The sequence below is a fragment of the Bactrocera tryoni genome, chromosome 4 (genome assembly GCF_016617805.1).
Source record: "Bactrocera tryoni isolate S06 chromosome 4, CSIRO_BtryS06_freeze2, whole genome shotgun sequence".
In the NCBI taxonomy this organism is placed as follows: Eukaryota; Metazoa; Arthropoda; class Insecta; order Diptera; family Tephritidae; genus Bactrocera; species Bactrocera tryoni.
This window is the reverse complement of record NC_052502.1, coordinates 75,023,675-75,042,192: the sequence shown is the minus strand read 5'-3', so window position 1 is coordinate 75,042,192 and position 18,518 is coordinate 75,023,675. Positions and strand designations below refer to the sequence as shown.

At 33.2% G+C, this 18,518-nt stretch overlaps 1 protein-coding gene across 5 annotated transcripts in view; it reads left to right on the top strand.

Moving 5' to 3' along the window:
* Positions 1–236: 236 nt before the first annotated feature.
* LOC120774194 overlaps positions 237–18,518 on the top strand; it is a 279,261-nt gene continuing 260,979 nt past the window's right edge. For all 5 annotated transcript variants that reach the window (XM_040103628.1, XM_040103629.1, XM_040103626.1 and 2 more), the window contains exon 1: positions 237–641. In XM_040103628.1, the coding sequence (XP_039959562.1) occupies positions 640–641 (2 nt within the window). In that variant the 5' untranslated portion in view covers positions 237–639. The remainder of the gene's footprint in view (positions 642–18,518) is intronic.

Below are 18,518 nucleotides of genomic sequence, written 5' to 3'. Positions count from 1 at the left end.
AACAATTTTAAAAAATTAAAATAAATAAAAAATTTAAAAGAACTAAAAAAAATTTAAAAATTGTACAAATGATTTTAAAAAATTAAACAAAAACTTAAAAAATGTAAAAAAAATGTAAAAACGAGTTTAAAAACTTAAATACAAACAATAAAAAAATAAATAAAAAATGTTAGAAAATGCTCTTCCGATCTAATATGAAAAATTATTATTATAAAAAACACTTAAAAAATAATGAAGTTAATTATTTACTGGCAGACAAAAAATATTTGAACCTTGAAAACTCCAATACAAAAGGCAAATAAAGTCACAGCCCGAAATGAGTTAAATAGAAGACCATTAAAGGCGATCTTAAAACCAAAGTATTGAAAAAAGGCAACACATGATGTCTCATTTAAAACCTAAATGTTTATTTTCGCTCGATAAACTAAATTAATTATTAAAAAAAATAACCAAACAAATCCTAACTGAGAATAATTCAAATATTATTGAACATAATTCGGGCAAGCAGTGTGTATTAGTTAAAACAATCAAAAATAAATTGAAACCAACAACTCTCAGACCTGTTATTCGGTGTATAAGCAGTGCAGCGAAAACTGAGGCATACCTTTAGGCGCAGCAACAAGTGGAACCAACAAAAAAATGTAAGTAGTTTTTGAACGATTTCTATTTCTATCAGAGAATAGTTATATATATTTTAGATATATTTTTAAGTATTTAATTAAACAGCTGCTGGTATTATATAAGAAGAAATATTTTAAGCACTATAAACAAGTCGAAATCGCATAGAAGCGCTATATAAGATTTTGCAAATAAAAAACTAACTCTTTTATTATAAATATATTTTCTGAATTGAACTTTGGGTTATAAAATTAATATGACTTAATTCGTTATATATAAACCGCTGCTTGAAGGGTGCAAAATAAATGCATGAGTCTACCTAAAGGCTCCGCAAACTTATAAACAAGTTTTCTAATTATATAAAAATACATATTATTTGTTTGGAATGAAAACTTTTCATTTATAAGGCAAAATCAAATTTCTTCACTCAAAAAAAATTTTAATTTTTTTATTAATTTTTTTAAATTAAAACAAAAGCGATAAAAAGTACTTTACTAATTCAAATAATTAAAAAATTCTATGGAATATTTTTAAGACAAGTTTAAAGTATTTCACTGAATTAAAAAATACAAAAAATTATAATTTTTTTTAATAAAAAAAAATAAACGTTATAGGCTGTTCGTTTATTTCTTTAGGTTGTACAGTATAAATATGTCAAAGTCTAGTATAAATATGGTATCGAGATATTTGATTGATACAAAAAATCGCTACAAATTCAAGCTTAACATTTCAAATGAAAAATATTTGTCTTTAAAAAAATTGCTTAGTTGCTGTTTAGAAATTTTGAAAATCAGTCAGAAAAAAATTGGACTTTTTAAAAAAAAATTTTGAAATAAAACTTCAAAAAATTTAAAACTTTGGAAAATTTTGAAAAAAAATTTTTTAAAATATTGAAAATCAGTTTTTTACTTTAAGTTAATATATATTTTGTTTTTAAAAATTCTTAATATTTCTGTGAAATTTTTTGTCTAAAATTTGGAAAAACTCTAAAAATTTAGATAAAAGGAAAATTTTAAAAGCTTTAAAAATCAGAAATTAGTACTGAAATTTTTCAAAAATTTTAAAAATCGGATTTAATTTTTTTACTTTAAAGAACATGTTTATTTTACAAATTTTCAATATTTTTGTGAATTGTTTTTTTTAATTTAAAAATTCTAGAAAAAAAATTACAGACTTTTATAACTTTGCAAATCAGAAAATAGAACTGAAATTTTTTAAAAGTTTTGAAAAACATTTGAAAAAACTGGCCCGATCGGGGCAGCTGGAGGACCAATAGCTCTAAGCTGTCCCAGGCCTTTCAGCTCCGTCAAAGGGTTGTTTGAAGCAATGATCCTTAAAGGAACAACTTAGATCTTGGAATACAAATAACACATTGCATACCAAAAAAATACCTTCGGGTCGTGTTGACGGTGGACAGACCAAAAGGTTGCTATTTCTAGACAAGACGAAGCTTAGTAACATAAAAGGGATCTTCACAGGTTACCTACCCTTAAGATCCCACCTTCAGAACATGGCAAAAGTAGATTCGACCAGAGCATAAATTGAAGATGATGAGACGCTGATACAAGATATATTCGGTTGTTTATTAGTTTCTACTTGATGCTGAGTATATCTTTAAGGGAAGTCTTGATCACATCCTCCAGCATATCCACCAAAAGAACAGATTAAGCACATTTATAGCACATAGCCTGCTTGGCAGCTCCTTGCTCGGACAATGAAAATAAATATCTGATTAGGAGGCAAACAACTGCAAACGCAAAGCTTAGCTGCTGTGCATACAGACACACTTTGGTGTAAACGGACACCCGTAGATAATCTCCATTCACCAATTATGCGGTTTAGATGGAGTAATGAAGTGCATGCTTGTTGCACGCTTAGTGCCCCAAGTGCTGGCCGAACAGCCAAATGTGCAAATTTCTATGCGTATATGCGTTTGCGAATGTATGTGTATGTATATGTGTAAATACGTGCTGATAGATGTGTATGTGTAGTTGTGTGCGTTTGCCATGTAAATCGGTAGTGCAAATTCGAGCGTATGACCAACCATTTGCATTTACATTGGCATTTAACCACACGCAAGCTGATATACATAGATACAAAGGCACAGTCTAACATAACACCCACACAATCACAAACACACCCACACAGATCCAAACAACCGGATATCGCTTTGCAATCGTGCACCACTCGTCAACGTACAATTGTGGCTCATCAGCGGTGCTGCGGCACGTCGCATGAAAATGTGTTGCTAACATTACACTTAGATGGACCGGTGCATGGTGGCATGGTGGCGGGTGGGAGAGCGCGGGCGTTAGTAAGTAGTAGACAAAACAAATTGTTAGCTGATGGTGTGTGGATACAAAACATTGATGAGCGAATTATTTAAATGACTAAATGATGAGTGGAATTATGTTAATGAGAGAGGAGGTTAGCGGAAGTAGAACTTTCTACGCAAAGCAGAGGTGGGAGAGACACTCAAGCTATCTACTTTGACGGCGGAAGTCATGAAGGCTGTAAAGAAGTGGGTTGCTGGAGAGAATTATGTGGTATCGGTCTGAGGAATTATATATACATGCACCTAGCTGCTGGTCTTCGGTAGTAGTATTGTATATGGTAGCTAGTGTAGTAGCCAGTAACCTGGACACTTTTGTAGTTATCTTCGAGCTTGTTGTGCCCTTCAGACACTCAAATATCCAAGTCAACTCAGACGTGAATGGGTTCAATCAAATCTCTAAAAATTCCTACTATTGGAGTTCAGAGATAGCTGAAGCTTGTTAAAGCTTTTCAGTCTCTAAGGAGTCAGCTCTCCCTAAAGTGAAGCTCGGAGCTGCAGTCTGCAGTTTAAAGTTCGGTTTCCTATTTTAGAGCCACAGACGACAGAGCTTTACCATATTTAGTTTTGGCTACTTTGCAGTACTAAACTAGCATCGATGGCAGAGAGAAAGTGTTATTAAGGGTCCATGGGTTCACGAGTTCAAAAACCCGCTTATTCATTCCAAAGACAGCTCAAGCTTGCTTAACCTTTGCAATTTCGAAGGAATCCGCCCTGTTTTATGTACATGAAGTTCAAAGTCTTGATTTGCAGTTCGCAGTTCTGGCTCCTATACTTAAACCTCAGACGCCAAAGCTTTATGTAGTTCGGAACTGTTTGCAGTTCTAAATGAGTACCGAAAGCTAAAAGTAACAGACATTATTGCTCTGAGATCTCATGGGTTAAATTTTCCGATATTTTCTTCTTAGCTCCTCTGCCATCTTCAAAATAAGCTTTCACACCTCTAATTTTCCGTCCTTAAGTGTCAGCAACTTTTTTTCTCTTCGAGATCTCTGTTCTAGTCTCGAGTCTTTTCTGTATTCGTATTTGAATCAACTCGGTTGTAGAGGTCAAAATTTTGAGCCTCAAGAACTTTTTTCTCCTCGATAGTGATTAGAGATTTCCCTTCTAGTATCGAGTCTTTCCAGTGTACCCATTCGAGATACTTCTACTTTAGGAAGCGCCGTCTTCAGAATAGTCACTTCTGGTTTCAGATTTCGATTTCTGAGCGTCAGATGCCAATTGAGTACTTAACGTCTTCTCATAGCCGATTTGTCTAATTTAGAGATCGCATTCTTTGGAATAATAACTCATGATCTTTTTACTTTCCTCTCAACTCTTATGTCGCTGCATTTCTAACTAATTTCGACAGAATTGGAACCAGCCGGTTACTTGGAGATCTCCCTTTATTAGCTCGAGGATATCCGTTTTGGAAACAGTTTCGCTAGAGATCTCAAAAGTTTCGAAGTTGATTTAATCGTTACTTATTGGGCCCGTTCATTTGCAGCAAGTAAATCTAATGTTCGCATTGGATCATAACCTGGGTACTATGAGTTCTAATTTGCACTATGGCTACTCATCTTCAACTTCAGTGACTCCACTTCTTCATGCTTTCGGCAGCTATTCGATATTTTAAGATCCTCAGCCCAAGCAAAAGAAGACGATTTAAGAACCACCCAAAACCAGTCGTCCACGTTCGCTGAATTCAGAAACGAGCATAAAAGGATTTATGATTTCAGTAGCTCTCCATTATACTAAGAGTCACCCAAATGCACATCAAGCTCATTAAAGCACTTTCCAAAATACAAACAAAGCTTCGCCTAAAAGTATACCAGACATACGAGCACAGTACAAAGTAAACAAAGAGCATGGTAAGCAAACCTACCAGTAGCATCTAAACTCCTGCTACACTACAGACAAGCAGGTGCATTAAACGCGGCTGGCATGTTAGTAACGTGAAGAAGCTCTATACAAAACAAATCACTACTAAATATCACGTGTGTGTGTGTACACGAAACACGGACGTGTCGCACTCTAGGGGGAAGGGGGGCGTTAAGCAACAAACAAATGAAGCACTAGTTGCGTCAAGCACCAGCACGCATGCACAAACTCAACGCAGAGGAAGAGGAAATAGGAAAAAAAGTGTCATGCGCCTAAAAGCATGCTTGGGAATTTCACACATTCAATCGTTCAATCGTCAAATTGCGGTGCGTGCTCTGCTGCTCGGGGATTAAGTGTCTACTAATTTGTACGCACTGACTGTAGCTTTGCTGCTGTTGCTACAACAACAAGCTACTGTAATACAAAACAACAAAAAAGACCAAATTGAAGCAAAGCGTCAAATATTACCCAGCACGTCGCTATGAGTTGGCTGGTAATTTTCATTTATCGATATAACGCTCTAAACTATATACACACATTCACACTTCTAAATCGGCAGTCGATTGGTACGGTTGTGCGCCTAAAAGTAGATCAAGTGTGCGGGCAGCTAAGCGATAAATGTCTCGAACAACATTTGTATGCATTTGTTTTGGCCACAAGCAGCCCTAAATTCGTTGCATAATTGTGGCCTAAATTGTGTTGTGTTGATTGCAACGATTGCTTCGTTAATACGCCTGTCGTTAGGCAACATTTTCACATGCAAATGCTGTTGCTGTTTGCCTGTTTGTGTGTGGTCTCTCAGCGCTGTTGTGCTTTAATGTTGCTGCATGGTTTAGGCAAATGCGATTGCTGGCGGTCTTGGATTGTGTACAATTTGCAATTTGATGCCTAGAAGTCGGCAGTTAATTTTAAGTGCATATTTTCGTTGTATTGCCGTTGGAATGTTTGAAGCAAACTACTGTAAAATTATTAATAGTAGGGTGTGAGTGGCAATACAAGTGCTGCAGCTGCTTAAAGACGAAGTGTGAAGCAACACGCGCCTAAAAGTGGGTTAAATTTAAAGTTATATTAAGAAATTGTAATACACAAATCACAAAGCAATTACTGTCTCTCGTTATATTTGTCGGTAAAGTTACTAACTTTTTAATACATTTGATACACTGCGCCCAAAAATATGCAATTAAAGTTATTTATATTTATTAGCTAACTACCTTTCGCTTAGTGGAAGTTAGTGTCAATAATTAGTAACAAAGTTAGCTAGAACTCTAGGAATTTCTACAGAAAATCGCCTAAAAGTAGGCTCTTTTTAATAAGCCAGTTGCTATACATAAATATATATGAGTGAGAAATTTTTTATTGGATATTATTGATGATATTGGAATGCAAATACGAAATGTTGCTGCAAATATCTTAAGTGGTTGCTTGCTCCATAGAAAATCGCCTAATTGTGAGCTATTTTTTACTAAACCTGATACCATCCATGTATGTACATACGTATATCGTGCGAAAATCTTTTACTGAAATTTTTTAAGATATTGAAGTCGAAATATGCGAATCTTCAAACATGTTGGTTGTTTTATACTCGCCTAAATGTAGGCAATTGTTTAGAAAATCCAATTTATACTATAAATATGGGTGTGAAGAGTTGTTACTTAATATCTTTAAAGCTATTGTGGCACGAACACGGTGCGCTGGCGCAAATCGCTGGTTGTTAAACAAAAATTCGCCTAAATATAGGCAATTGCTTAATAAGACTGATATTTTGTATTATATATGAGTACGATAAGCTTCAATTGAATATTATTTAGGATATTGGTGTGGAAATACGTTCTTCTATCGCGAGTCTCTTTACTGTAGGCTAAGTTTTTTTTTCAATTACCTTACGCGCTACGTTTTTATAGAAGTCTGCTTTCAATAGTGGAAAATTTCTTTATTTTTGGAAATATATTTTCATAGAATTTATTTAATTTTATTAATTTTTAATTAATTATTATTTTTTGGTAATAATTTATAATTTGATGGCAGTTCATATATTTATGTATATTGTTATTTTATGTTTGAAGGTCTAGATTTTTCATTGAGAAATTAAATTAAATAACTTAAATAAATTTTGATTAACACAAAACTTACAGCCTCTCATTACTCAAAAGCGCAATTCCAGTATTTTTTTATTTATTACTGAATAAATATTTGCTGATCAACAGCAAACAATTAAGGCTGCGTTCAAAATATGTTTTTCTTGCAAAAAAAATATCATTAAAATGTATTTATAGCATTAAATTCAATTAAGTAACAATTATTAAATAAATATAAAAATATTCCAAAAAAATATTAAGCATTTAAATACATGTTTATCGGAAGTTATAATTGCTGGCATTGAAAAAATTAATGAAAATAAAATAATAATAAATATTAATGCGGATAAATTTTCACGAAATCATATTTTAAAACTAATTCAAGGAAAAAAAAAATAATATAATACAATTAAATATTCACCGGTGTATACACGCAAATTAATGAAATTAATATTAAAAGCACTACCACGCTAGCAAACAACAAAAACAATAACAATTAAAACGCCATAATTTGCGCACACAACAGAAATTTATTTACTCCGCTCGATTTCATTTGTTTATTTCAATTCAATATTTATTTACCTGCATTAAGCCACATAAAATTGATGAAAAGCAAAAGCAAAACAACAACAAAAACAAGAAAAATGGTGACTTTGCTTGCAACGAAGCTATAATACCCCACACAAATAAAAATTTTCTCTCCGTGGCCTTGAAATTGAACGTTCAGTTTGTATGGCAGCTATATGCTATAGTGGTCCGATTTGAACAATTTGTTCGAATATTTTACCATTTCTTGGAATAGTAATCTACACCAAATTTCGTGAAGATATTTTCATAAACAAAAAAGTTTTCCATACAAGGATATGAGTTTAATCTGCCAGGTAGTATGGCAGCTATATGATATAGTGGTCCGATCTGAAAAATTTGTTCAGAGATTATAGTATGGCCTAGAACAAAAATCTGTGTTAAAATTCGTGAAGATATCTTGACAAATAAAAAAGTTTCCCATACTCGCACTTGATTTTGATCCATCAGTTTGTATGGCGGCTATATGCTATAGTGAACCGATCTAAAAAATTTCTTGGGAAATTGTAGCGCTGTTTTGGATAATAAACTATGTCAAAATTCGTTAAATTATCTTAACAAATAAAAAGGTTTTCCATACTCGAACTTCATTTTGGTCGACCAGTTTGTATAGCGGCTATATGCTATAGTTATCCGATCTAAAAAATTTCCCTAAGAATTATACTATTGTTTAAGATAATAAAGCTTGCCAAATTATGTGCCGATATCTTGACAAACAAAAAAGTTTTCCACATATAGTATGGCCTGTACAGGGTGTAAGAGCGAAAGCAAACAAGAAGACGGAATAAAACAGTCTCGCAGCGAAATGAGAACAGTGTAGGGTGGTGACGCAGTGCGCTGCTGCACAACAACACAATTGAGCGCTGAAATTATGTCACACAGCCGTAATAAATAAAAAGAAATTAAATATAAATACGAAAATTGCATTGAATGACAGTTAGTCTGTTTTAAAATATTTACAACTGCCATTTTTCTGAATTTACACGAACTGTCAACGTCGATAAGAGCTTGGTGAAATGGTTGACAGGCAGATAGCTAGCAGCCAAAGGCTTAAATGATAAACGAGAGAACTTTGTGCTGAAAGAAATATGACATGTTAGCGAAATAAAGAAAAAGTTTGGCATAGCCAAAGGCGCCAGCGGCGTTTGCTTGTAACTTTTGAAGTATGTAGTTATAAAGAATTACGAAATATGCGTGACCAGTTAAAATTTTGAATTTTGACAAAATTTCGGCTTCTCGGAAGTAAAGTCGATTTTTGTGAATAAAATTTATGCTTCAGCGTGGCTTCTAAAATCGAAATTATTATCGAATTTTTTACTTTTACAATAACTACCTGATGAATATGTCTAAAAAGATTCTGTTAAAACTTTAAGTCGAGCCGTTTTAGCGAAATTTTCATTCCGCTCTGAATCGATCGTTTTTTACTTTAAATATTAAACATTATATTCAAATACTAAACATTTAAAATATAGCAAAATTGCTGCCTAATTTCAGGCACGCGTTGCAATAATTATTGTTTTCGAGCGGAAATTGGTTTCTGTCTAAAAATTTTCTGCAAATTAACAAGTTTTATCAATTCCGTTGCATACGTCAAGGCGCTTATGGAAATAATCAGCTATGCTATTGACAGAAATGCATACTTTCCAATGAGCAGCATATCTTGAATTAGTAAAATGCTGCATTTGCACGCTTATTGATGCTTCAATTAAATATCTTGTTAGTTGTTGCATAGCTTCGGGCGCTTTCAGTGTTAATTTAACACATGCTGAAACAACAACTCTCCTCTTAACAGTTATGAATTTCGCTTACCACTAGTTCATGGACATATACTCAAACACCTTTCCTAATCAGCAAGTGCATACTTTCAGGCACTGCAATCGCTCGCAAATAATTGATTTTATGCTATAATTAATGAACAAATAAATGCATATAAACACAACACTCAAAATTATTACTAATAATGAGCTGCTGCCTAATATTGTCTTAAATACTAATAGCGCATCATATATGGATTGAGCATACATTTAGGCGCAGCGCTTTGTAATGTTGAGTGCTGCAAGCAGAACTAATTAGTATGTACATTGTAATGAAATTGTAATAAATTAAGGAAATTTACAAATAATAGAAGGATGCACACACAATAACAAAGCCTACAACAACAATCAGTAAAGTAATTGAACGTCAGTGTATGTGCATGCGGCTAAGCTGCTGGTTGGCAGCAGGAGGAGGAGTTGACCTAAATTTAATCACGCACACACACGCTCGCCTGTTTGTTAGATTTTAAGAGCCGGCATATCACCTAACTGTTGCATACTTTAAGGCTGACTTGCCATAACTTTCATTTTTAGGTGCGCGGTGGGTGAGGGGGGTGTGTACGCTTGCTGCAAGCCACGTATCGTCGCACATCGATGACACTAATATGATAGCTTAATTTAATTAAGTGACCAAACAAAATGAATGCATACAGTGAGGCGCACCATATATTGCACACATATGCTAAGCCAGCAAAGAGTAGCAGCAGCATTGCTGTGCAAATATTAACAGCTACTAGAGCAAGTTAGTGCCCGCATATGTGGAGTATGTGTCGAAGTGACGTGTCAACAGGTCACTCAGGCTAACCGGTAGTCCGCCAACAGGCGTACACTGGCAGAATTACGGATATACATATATACATATATATATATGTATGTATATAAACATATTCATGCCAGCTTTGAAGCTTCTAAAATTTATTGCCATTCGTTGAAACTCACACGTATTTATAAAGCAAATAGAGTGTTGCATAAATTTAGGTGCTATTGCAGTCTTGATTGCTCAACTGACACAATCAGCTAGCTTATGTAAAGAGCAGTAAATGCCTAGTGTGTGCTGAAGGGAGTTGCGAAAGTACGGCTGGTCAACACCTGACTAATTTTACTAATTGAGTGTGAGCAAATAATATTAATTTACGGAGCTGATGTAGGATTGCCAATAAGTACCACAGTAAATGGGCTTTAGTTAGTTATGAGAAGTAAAAGCAGAATTTCGGCTACCAAGTGACACAAAAAGAAATAAAAAAATCTTAGCATGCTTTTAGGCTTAAACGCCATTATAACTGCAAATAATTTGGTCATGTGTTACACTTTAGCAGGCATATGGAATTTTGCTTGTCTACTGCACATTTACATAGCAAAATTAATAAAAATGTAACGAAAATTCAGAAAATTGCCTAATTTTGGGAGCAGTATACTACAGAACACACTTATAATTAAATACTATTTAAGTAGCGCCTTACAGAACAGTTGTTGCAACAACACACTTTACCCTTAATTGCAATAAAAGCTTATAAGCTGAAAACATTGCCTACTTTTGTGAGCGGACACATTAAAATTTTTTAATTTTCAATTTCAACGCCAATAAATCGTCGTTCTACCTACAAGAAAGCAGGTTACAGATCAGTTGTTTAACTTTATTTGGCACAGCGAATAAGTGAGCGGCATATTTTAGGCGCTTTGAACTAGTTTTTAATTATCTATTTTACAGTTACTTAGCAAAGCCATTAATTGGTCTCAAATGGCAAATGCCATAAGAAAATGTCTGCAACAAATATCGAATCATGCACTTATTAGTCTTACAGAAAAATACGAAAAAAAACAAAGCATACCATTAGGCATTTTATTCGCTTCGAGCTTTTTAACTAGAATATTTTTTATTCCATACAAATTTTAAGATTTACTAAGTTAAATTTCGTTTTGCGAAATTAGAATCCCTTCGCTTAGCTATGGCAGCCAAAGCTGTAGCAGCGTTTTAGGCTTACATACTGTATCACACACTTTTATTGTTGAATTTATATTTCTTCCATGCTTCGTCTGCGCTTTACTGTTCAGGGGGTACAAAAATAAATCAATATTTCGATTACTGATAAGAAAATATTGCATGCTTTCAGGCACAAAAGTCAAAAGTAATATTTTCGACATAAATGGCTGTAATTGAACCGCTTTCAAAAAGTTATTGGTTGCACGCTCGTAAATAATAGAGAATTTTGAAAATTTTGTTACTCTTAATTGAACTGTAGCATAGTTTTAGGCTGCTGGAGTATATTTGACTTGTTTTAGAACAGAAAAGGGTTTACTTTCTACGTATTGTGCGCATTATGATTACAGATTCAAAAAAAAAAGAGAGATTCATTTTATTGGAAGTGAGTAATTTGATTGTACTGAAAGCCTTTTATGTAAAGTGTTGCAGGCGCTACAATTTTTACTATTACGTTTATCTGTATATTTGAATAAAGTTCGATATATTGCCTTCAAATATTTCTTTATTTGTAGCATGGTATAATTTTAGGCGCTGAATAAAAATTAACGCCTCCACTCAATTCAATTGGCCATAAGTTGCCGCGAAAGAATGGAATTTGTGGACGGAATATTGAATAAAGTGGTGATAGCGTTTACTGATATATGTAGATTGAACGAGTTAAGAGCCAAAAGGGTTAAGAGCTGTGGGCCGAAAATAGAACTGCGGAAAGTATTACTGTTAAAAATAATGTGTGCAATCAATTCCATTATTACTTCTCGTTTTTTTTAACTCCAAACACTCCTAGGCCGTTTTAGTTTTAATATTCTTCATATGGCAGTGAGCAACTTCGATTTCGCCTAAAGGTATGCTAAATAAAGATATATATTGTATTTCAACAGTTTATATGCAACAAATATTAATTGAACTTTGTAACAATTTGAAATTTGTTCTCGCTTTTAAAGCAGTAAATTGTGTTGCAAAATGGAGTGTTGTATCAACTTAGGCGCACCATTTTCACATTCGCCTTCAAATCGATTTATTCAGCACTAAATTGTACGGAGTGGCTCTTTCTATGAGCTGTTCCAGAGCTTAAACCCATTTTGATTGGAAATAAAACTTGTTTGAAAATCGATTTGCACAGCACGCGCCTAAAAGCATGCCAGCGTATACAGCATCACACAAAGTTCCACACAGAAATCACCATACTTGGACTGAAACCATTGCAATATGAAAAAGTGAACCAAAAACCAATGTGCGGCGACAGCGACCACCGCTGATAACTCTGCTTGGGGTAAGCGCCCCTCTAGGCGCCTGGCGGTAGACAACTTCCTGTCCAACATCCGCCACCTTTAAGCCATAAAACGTACTACCGACACGACAGTTGCTGACTCACACCGAGGCGACGGAGACAGTGACAGTTAACGATTGCCCGACTGTCACTGTAGTACTTGGATGGTAGAGCTGTTGCTTGCCTGCTCGCCATGCAGTCGGTCATTGCTCGCACATGTAGGTGGGTATATTTATTGCTATTTGCCTTGCTGCTTGTATGCTCATCGATCCTCTGTAAACATTTACAAGATGACGGCTCACAGTTGCATGCAAACATACTTGGGAGCGTAAGCTACTTTTGTAGACAAATATAGTTAAGCTGCCTACGACGCACATGCACATGCTAAGCTTATACATGTGTGTATTTGTACATACGTCCGCTAAAATTCATCCTATATGTGAGTTTATATGGATAAACATTGCGTAGCTATTGTAAATCGTTGTTCTGTGCTGTCACATTGCCTACTTTTAGGTGCCGGTATCTACCTCGCACAGCCATATAAAATTGTGTGCTTTTATCTTACCACGCCGGGATGGCTTGGTAAATATGCTTACAGTAGTGTCTCTTTGTTTCATATCAACTTGCCTTGATAGTGTGTTTGTATATTAACAAATGCGCCCACATGTAGACTATAGCTACACACTACGTCTACTATTTAATATCCTTTCAGTTAATGAATAAACTCTATTGGCATAGATTTGCTCTGTAAGAACAATTATACAAGAAAATACTGGGCTTAATAAACAAGGGTGTCTTTTTGGTACTAGTTTAGTAGATTAAATAACAGTTATAATCTACAAAAGGACTTGTGAAAGGCGGGAGTGTATCCTACGATTTATTTATTTGAATTTCGTTCACACTTTAAGTTCAAGCGTGCTTTCTTAAACTGAATTTTCTCCAAATCTGCAATTTTTAGTACCTGGTTGCCTACATTCAGGCGAATGATTTTAAGCAGTGTTTCTTAATTTTGTTACTCTGTGAGCCATGTGTACTAAGATAGCAAAAAATCTCAAAACAAACAAGATATACAATTTTTATAAAAATTGCCTACATTTAGGCGGTTTCAATAATATTAGTTTCTTACTAGGGTTTGCTGAAACTAAATGCAGCTAAGAGGCAAAACTCACAAAAATTCAAGTTCACAAAAATGTAGTGCATACTTTTAAGGGCCAAAACCTAAATAGCTTTATTGAGCGTTGCAGTCTGTAAAATGCTGCAGCTTTCAGCTTCATTTTAAAAAGTTTAAAGGTTGAAATATATATTTAAAAAATTTTCGCATTATACATTGGTAAAAATATTGCATACTTTTAGGTAGATTATATCTTTGGTATGCTAACGACAACTTGGTACTAATTTAGCCCTTTAATTTGCTAAGTTTTTCAGTTACTGTTAGTGGTCTATATTATTGGAATTTCAGTTCACAGCCTTAAGGTATGCTACGTTACATCGAATAATTTAGAGTTTAAAACTGCTATATAATTTTTAGAAATAATTTTATAATTTCGGCGTGTACAGTTCGATGAGTCTCTCCAACGTTTTCAACAGAATCGTGGATAGACTAAATTGTCTGAAATCCTTAGCACCTATGTACGTGAGAGCTCTTTTCGGCCTTCGGTATAAACGCAACCTTAAAAAGTCTCCAAATTATAAGACTAATTTTTTTTTTGTTAAAGAAAAATTCAACTTAAATAAAAAATGTCAAAGTTGTTTTATTTCAAAAATAAAAAATAAGGAATTTAATGAAGAGTTTTTAATTTATGTTTTAAATTATATTAAGAAAATTTCAAACCAAAAAAGAAATTGATACATTTTATTTATTTATTTTTTATGTTTATTTGTTATTATTTTTATCTTTCTATTTACTTCCTATCCTCATGCTAAAACTTTATATGTTGAACCACCTTCACTCTCTCACTTTCATTATCTCCCACATTGCTTCGCACTTTTCATCTACGCATTCGTTCGCCGTTTGCGCCACTTCAGCTCACCCGCAAGAGAGCGCCTGAATTAAGCCTTCAAGCGTAATTGAGTGAACATTTTCATTGAAGTGTGACGGTCAAGCAACGAGTGACCAGCTGATAAATGAACACGCTGCCGCACACATGAGCCGCTAGTAGCAAAGAAAAACACACAAAACTGCGCTACGCTCTACTCACTTGAGGTATATTATGGGTGTGTGGTGGAAAAACACAAGCGAAAACAACAACAACAATAAATATGCTATACATACACAAAGCAGGCATAGTTTGAGTGTGTGTGTATGTATAGCAATAAAATGAAGGAGTGCAGTCTTATACGCTTGCATGTGAGTGTGTGTGTTCATGTGCCTCACAAGCAACAGGCCGAGCAATAATCCTCTACTTGGCTATATAAACAGGATACAACAACATGCTCGCAATGCTTGCTTGTAAACATGTCTTTGCCATTGTCGTTTCCGGCTGCCGAGATGAGCTGCCAGACACACACACATACACACATATGCGCACGCAAGCAGTAATTAATGCTTTTACACACTCTGCATACATAGCCACACACACACTCAAAGTTTAATGTATGTGTAACCGCATTTCATTGGCATTAAATTGGGTAGCAGCTTGGCTCGAGCGTTTAATGCTGGCTGTCGCTGTGTTTGTGTCTGTACATGCGTATATGAGAGTGTATATGTGCGCGCCGATAGCCAAGCAAATTTATTACGCACTCGGCAATAACAACAATGGCAAGCAGATAATAAACCAGCACAGCAATAAAGCTGACGAAATTGTTAATCATCGCACATGAGGCACACACACATATACTCGCATACAACGTGAATGCTCATACACACACACATATATATAAAAAAACACACACTCGCACAAAGCGTGTGCATAAAATGTTGCCTACTAAAATTTAATGAAAACTCTGGCATACTGGCATACAGCTGGTGGCAGCACCGCCTTGGCGTATGAGTAACTTTTTTTGTGTGAAGCCTTTGATCAACTTGAAAGTTAACTGCATAAGCGCTTTGCCGCAGCTCATTCAATATACGATGTATATTAAGTGTATTAAAGCAAAAAGTAATTGCAAAATCGTTATTTATGTGTAATTTTTTTCAAATTTAATGGGCGTTCAAGCGAAGTTGTCAGCGCTCGAGCGTGTCGTTAATACTTTTAATGCAATTCCTTTAATAACAAATTCATTTCACTCAGTTTGTTGACTTTTCATGTAGCTTAAGAAGTTTAAAGTTAATTATTTTAATGCGTATTAAAGCACACAATGTATATGAAGCATACTTCAAGGCTACAGAGCAAGCAGTATGTCTGTGGCACTACAAGTTGGTAGTGTGTGCCCTTTCTAAATCGTTTCAGGAAAATGAGACGCCTGCGGGTACAACAAAATCACAAATTTGTCGAAGCAATGCTTTGCTGTAGAGATTATGCATTAGCATATTGCATACTTTTCGGATGAAATATTCAGCAGGTACTTCAAAGGCATTCAATAACAATGGTGGGGCAAATTTTTATTATGTAATGCATAGACACAGTATATAAACAAATTATATCAAAAAGCAAGCCTAAAACTATGCAATTTTTTATCAAGAAAAAGCTGAAAAACTAATACTTGAAAAAATGTACTTATAAGGTAATTTTAGATACCACAAAGAACCGGCGTTCTAAACTTTCTAAGTAAGATCGCTGTTAGGATCGACCTCTTAACCTTACTAATTTATTATATCCCTATAAATATTTTTTATTTAATTTATTCAATGAATAAAAGCCTCCGAACTGAATTTCAAATTTTCCAAAAAAATTAGAGAATTATTATTTCAACGGCTTAATGAAATCTATAAATATCTTTCACTATTTAACAAATAAAAATAATCTATAAATTGCGTTTTTCGCTTAACTCTGTTGAAATATGTAAAAAGCTTTTAAACCAACTAAAATGTTCGCCATTTCAAGCAAAAGATTAAAGCATTTGTAAAATTAACAAAAGGAAAAATATCAAAAATAAAATAATTGCATGGCGATTAAAATTTTTTTGCTATTTTTTCAGTGCTGCAGAATTTAGTCAAAGCTTTCTAAAAGTGACCCTGATCCGATTAAAAAAAAAAAAAAATATTTCCCGCTGCATGAAATAATCCCTAAATTCGCATTAAGCGCAATATTGCTATTTGACATTGCAGTTATTGTACTTAATACTTCTGAGAAGTGTCCTTTGCTATTGGCGAAAAGCCCAACACACATGTACACACAAAAGCGAGGCTAATAACTGAAAAAGCCAATGATTGATTTAGAAGGGAAATAATCGCCCTCAAAACTCATCAGTAAGTAGTGCTTAACATAAGCAAGATATTTGCTAAGCCGCTTACAAGCATAGTTGGCTGGGCATATTATATACTCTTACACACCCACACACACACACATATGCACACGCATTGCACGCATTCTTAGTTGAGCGATGCGTGTGAGCTCAGTGTGCAGCAGTTGGTTTGTGCAATAAGCCTACTCTTGTTGCTGTAAAGCCGCCGGAGGGATAATTCCTGCGAAATTTCGGCACACACAAAGTCTAGCAAAAAATATGAAAAATATTAAAAATCGCTTTTATTGAAGCGGCGTGGGAATTCACTGTGATTAAATGGTGCCGAGAGGCGAAGTAAGGGAAATTTCCATATGTTCGTATGAATGTGTTAGTGCTTTTGTAGCATTTTCTAAAGCTTTAAGCTAAAAATGTTTTTGCCTCGCTTGTAGGTGTTTTTGTAGAGCCGCCAATCAAATGGCAAACCTTTGAGATTAAAAATCAAATGTAAGCAATTGATAGAATCCAATTTCCTTTCGGATTTTTATTGACATACATATTTCTTTTTTCGCTGTGGGAGTGTGTTTGATGCTTTTAGTCAAATGGATATGAAAAAAATAAATAAGTTTTCAATAGCGATATCTTTAATATGACATATTACTATTTTCAAAAAATTAAGTTTAAGAAAAAATTTTAAAAATTAGAATAATATGCGAAATACATATGTATGTATATTAGACAAAGTATTTCATAAAAAAATTTTTTATGTTGTTTTTCTATTAATTTTTCCAAATTTTGTTAATTTTTTAATTGTTTTATTTTTAATTTTTTTAAATTAATTTCAAATTGAAATTTTTCAAAATTTGATATTTCTAATTAATGGATGGAAGAGAAGTGCGCAGGCCAGTTTGATATCAAATTTCTTTCTTATTAAAAAAATTAATTTAATTTTTTCTACAAGTTCTTCTAAGTTTTCATTTTTTAATTAATTTTTTTTTAATTTTTCGAAATTTAATTAATTTTTAAAATGTTACTAAAAAAATTAGTTTAATTAAAATAAGTTTTCATTTTTCAAAATTTAATTTATTTTTAAAATTTTACTAAAAAAAAATAAAAAAAATTTAAGTTGTTTACGTTCTAAGTCTTTTTAATTAAAAAATTAATTAAATTAAATTTAAGTTTAAATTTAAGCATAGTAGGCTGGGCATTTAAATTTAAATTTAATTAAATTAATTTTTAACATTTAATTATATTTTTTTTTTTTTATTTTTCAAAATTTAATTTATTTTTAAAATTTTACTACAAAAATTAAAAAAAAAAAATATTTTTAATAAAAATTATTTTAAATAAATTAAGTTTTAACTTTTTTAATTAATTTTTTTTTAATTTTTTTAAAAATTAATTTATTTGAATTTTCTTCTATTAAAAAATAAAAAAAAAACTTTAATATTTTATTTTTTCTACTGAAAGTTCTTTTAATTTTTAAGTTTTTTAAATAGTTTTTTTAAATTTTTCAAAATTTAGTTTAATTTTAAAATTTTACTAAAAAAAATTTCAGACATTTTAAGTTGTTTAAGTTCTATTGTTTTTTTAAGTTTTATATTTTTATTTAAATTTTTTTTTATTTTTCAAAATTTAGTTTATTTTTAAAATTTCCTTAAATTTA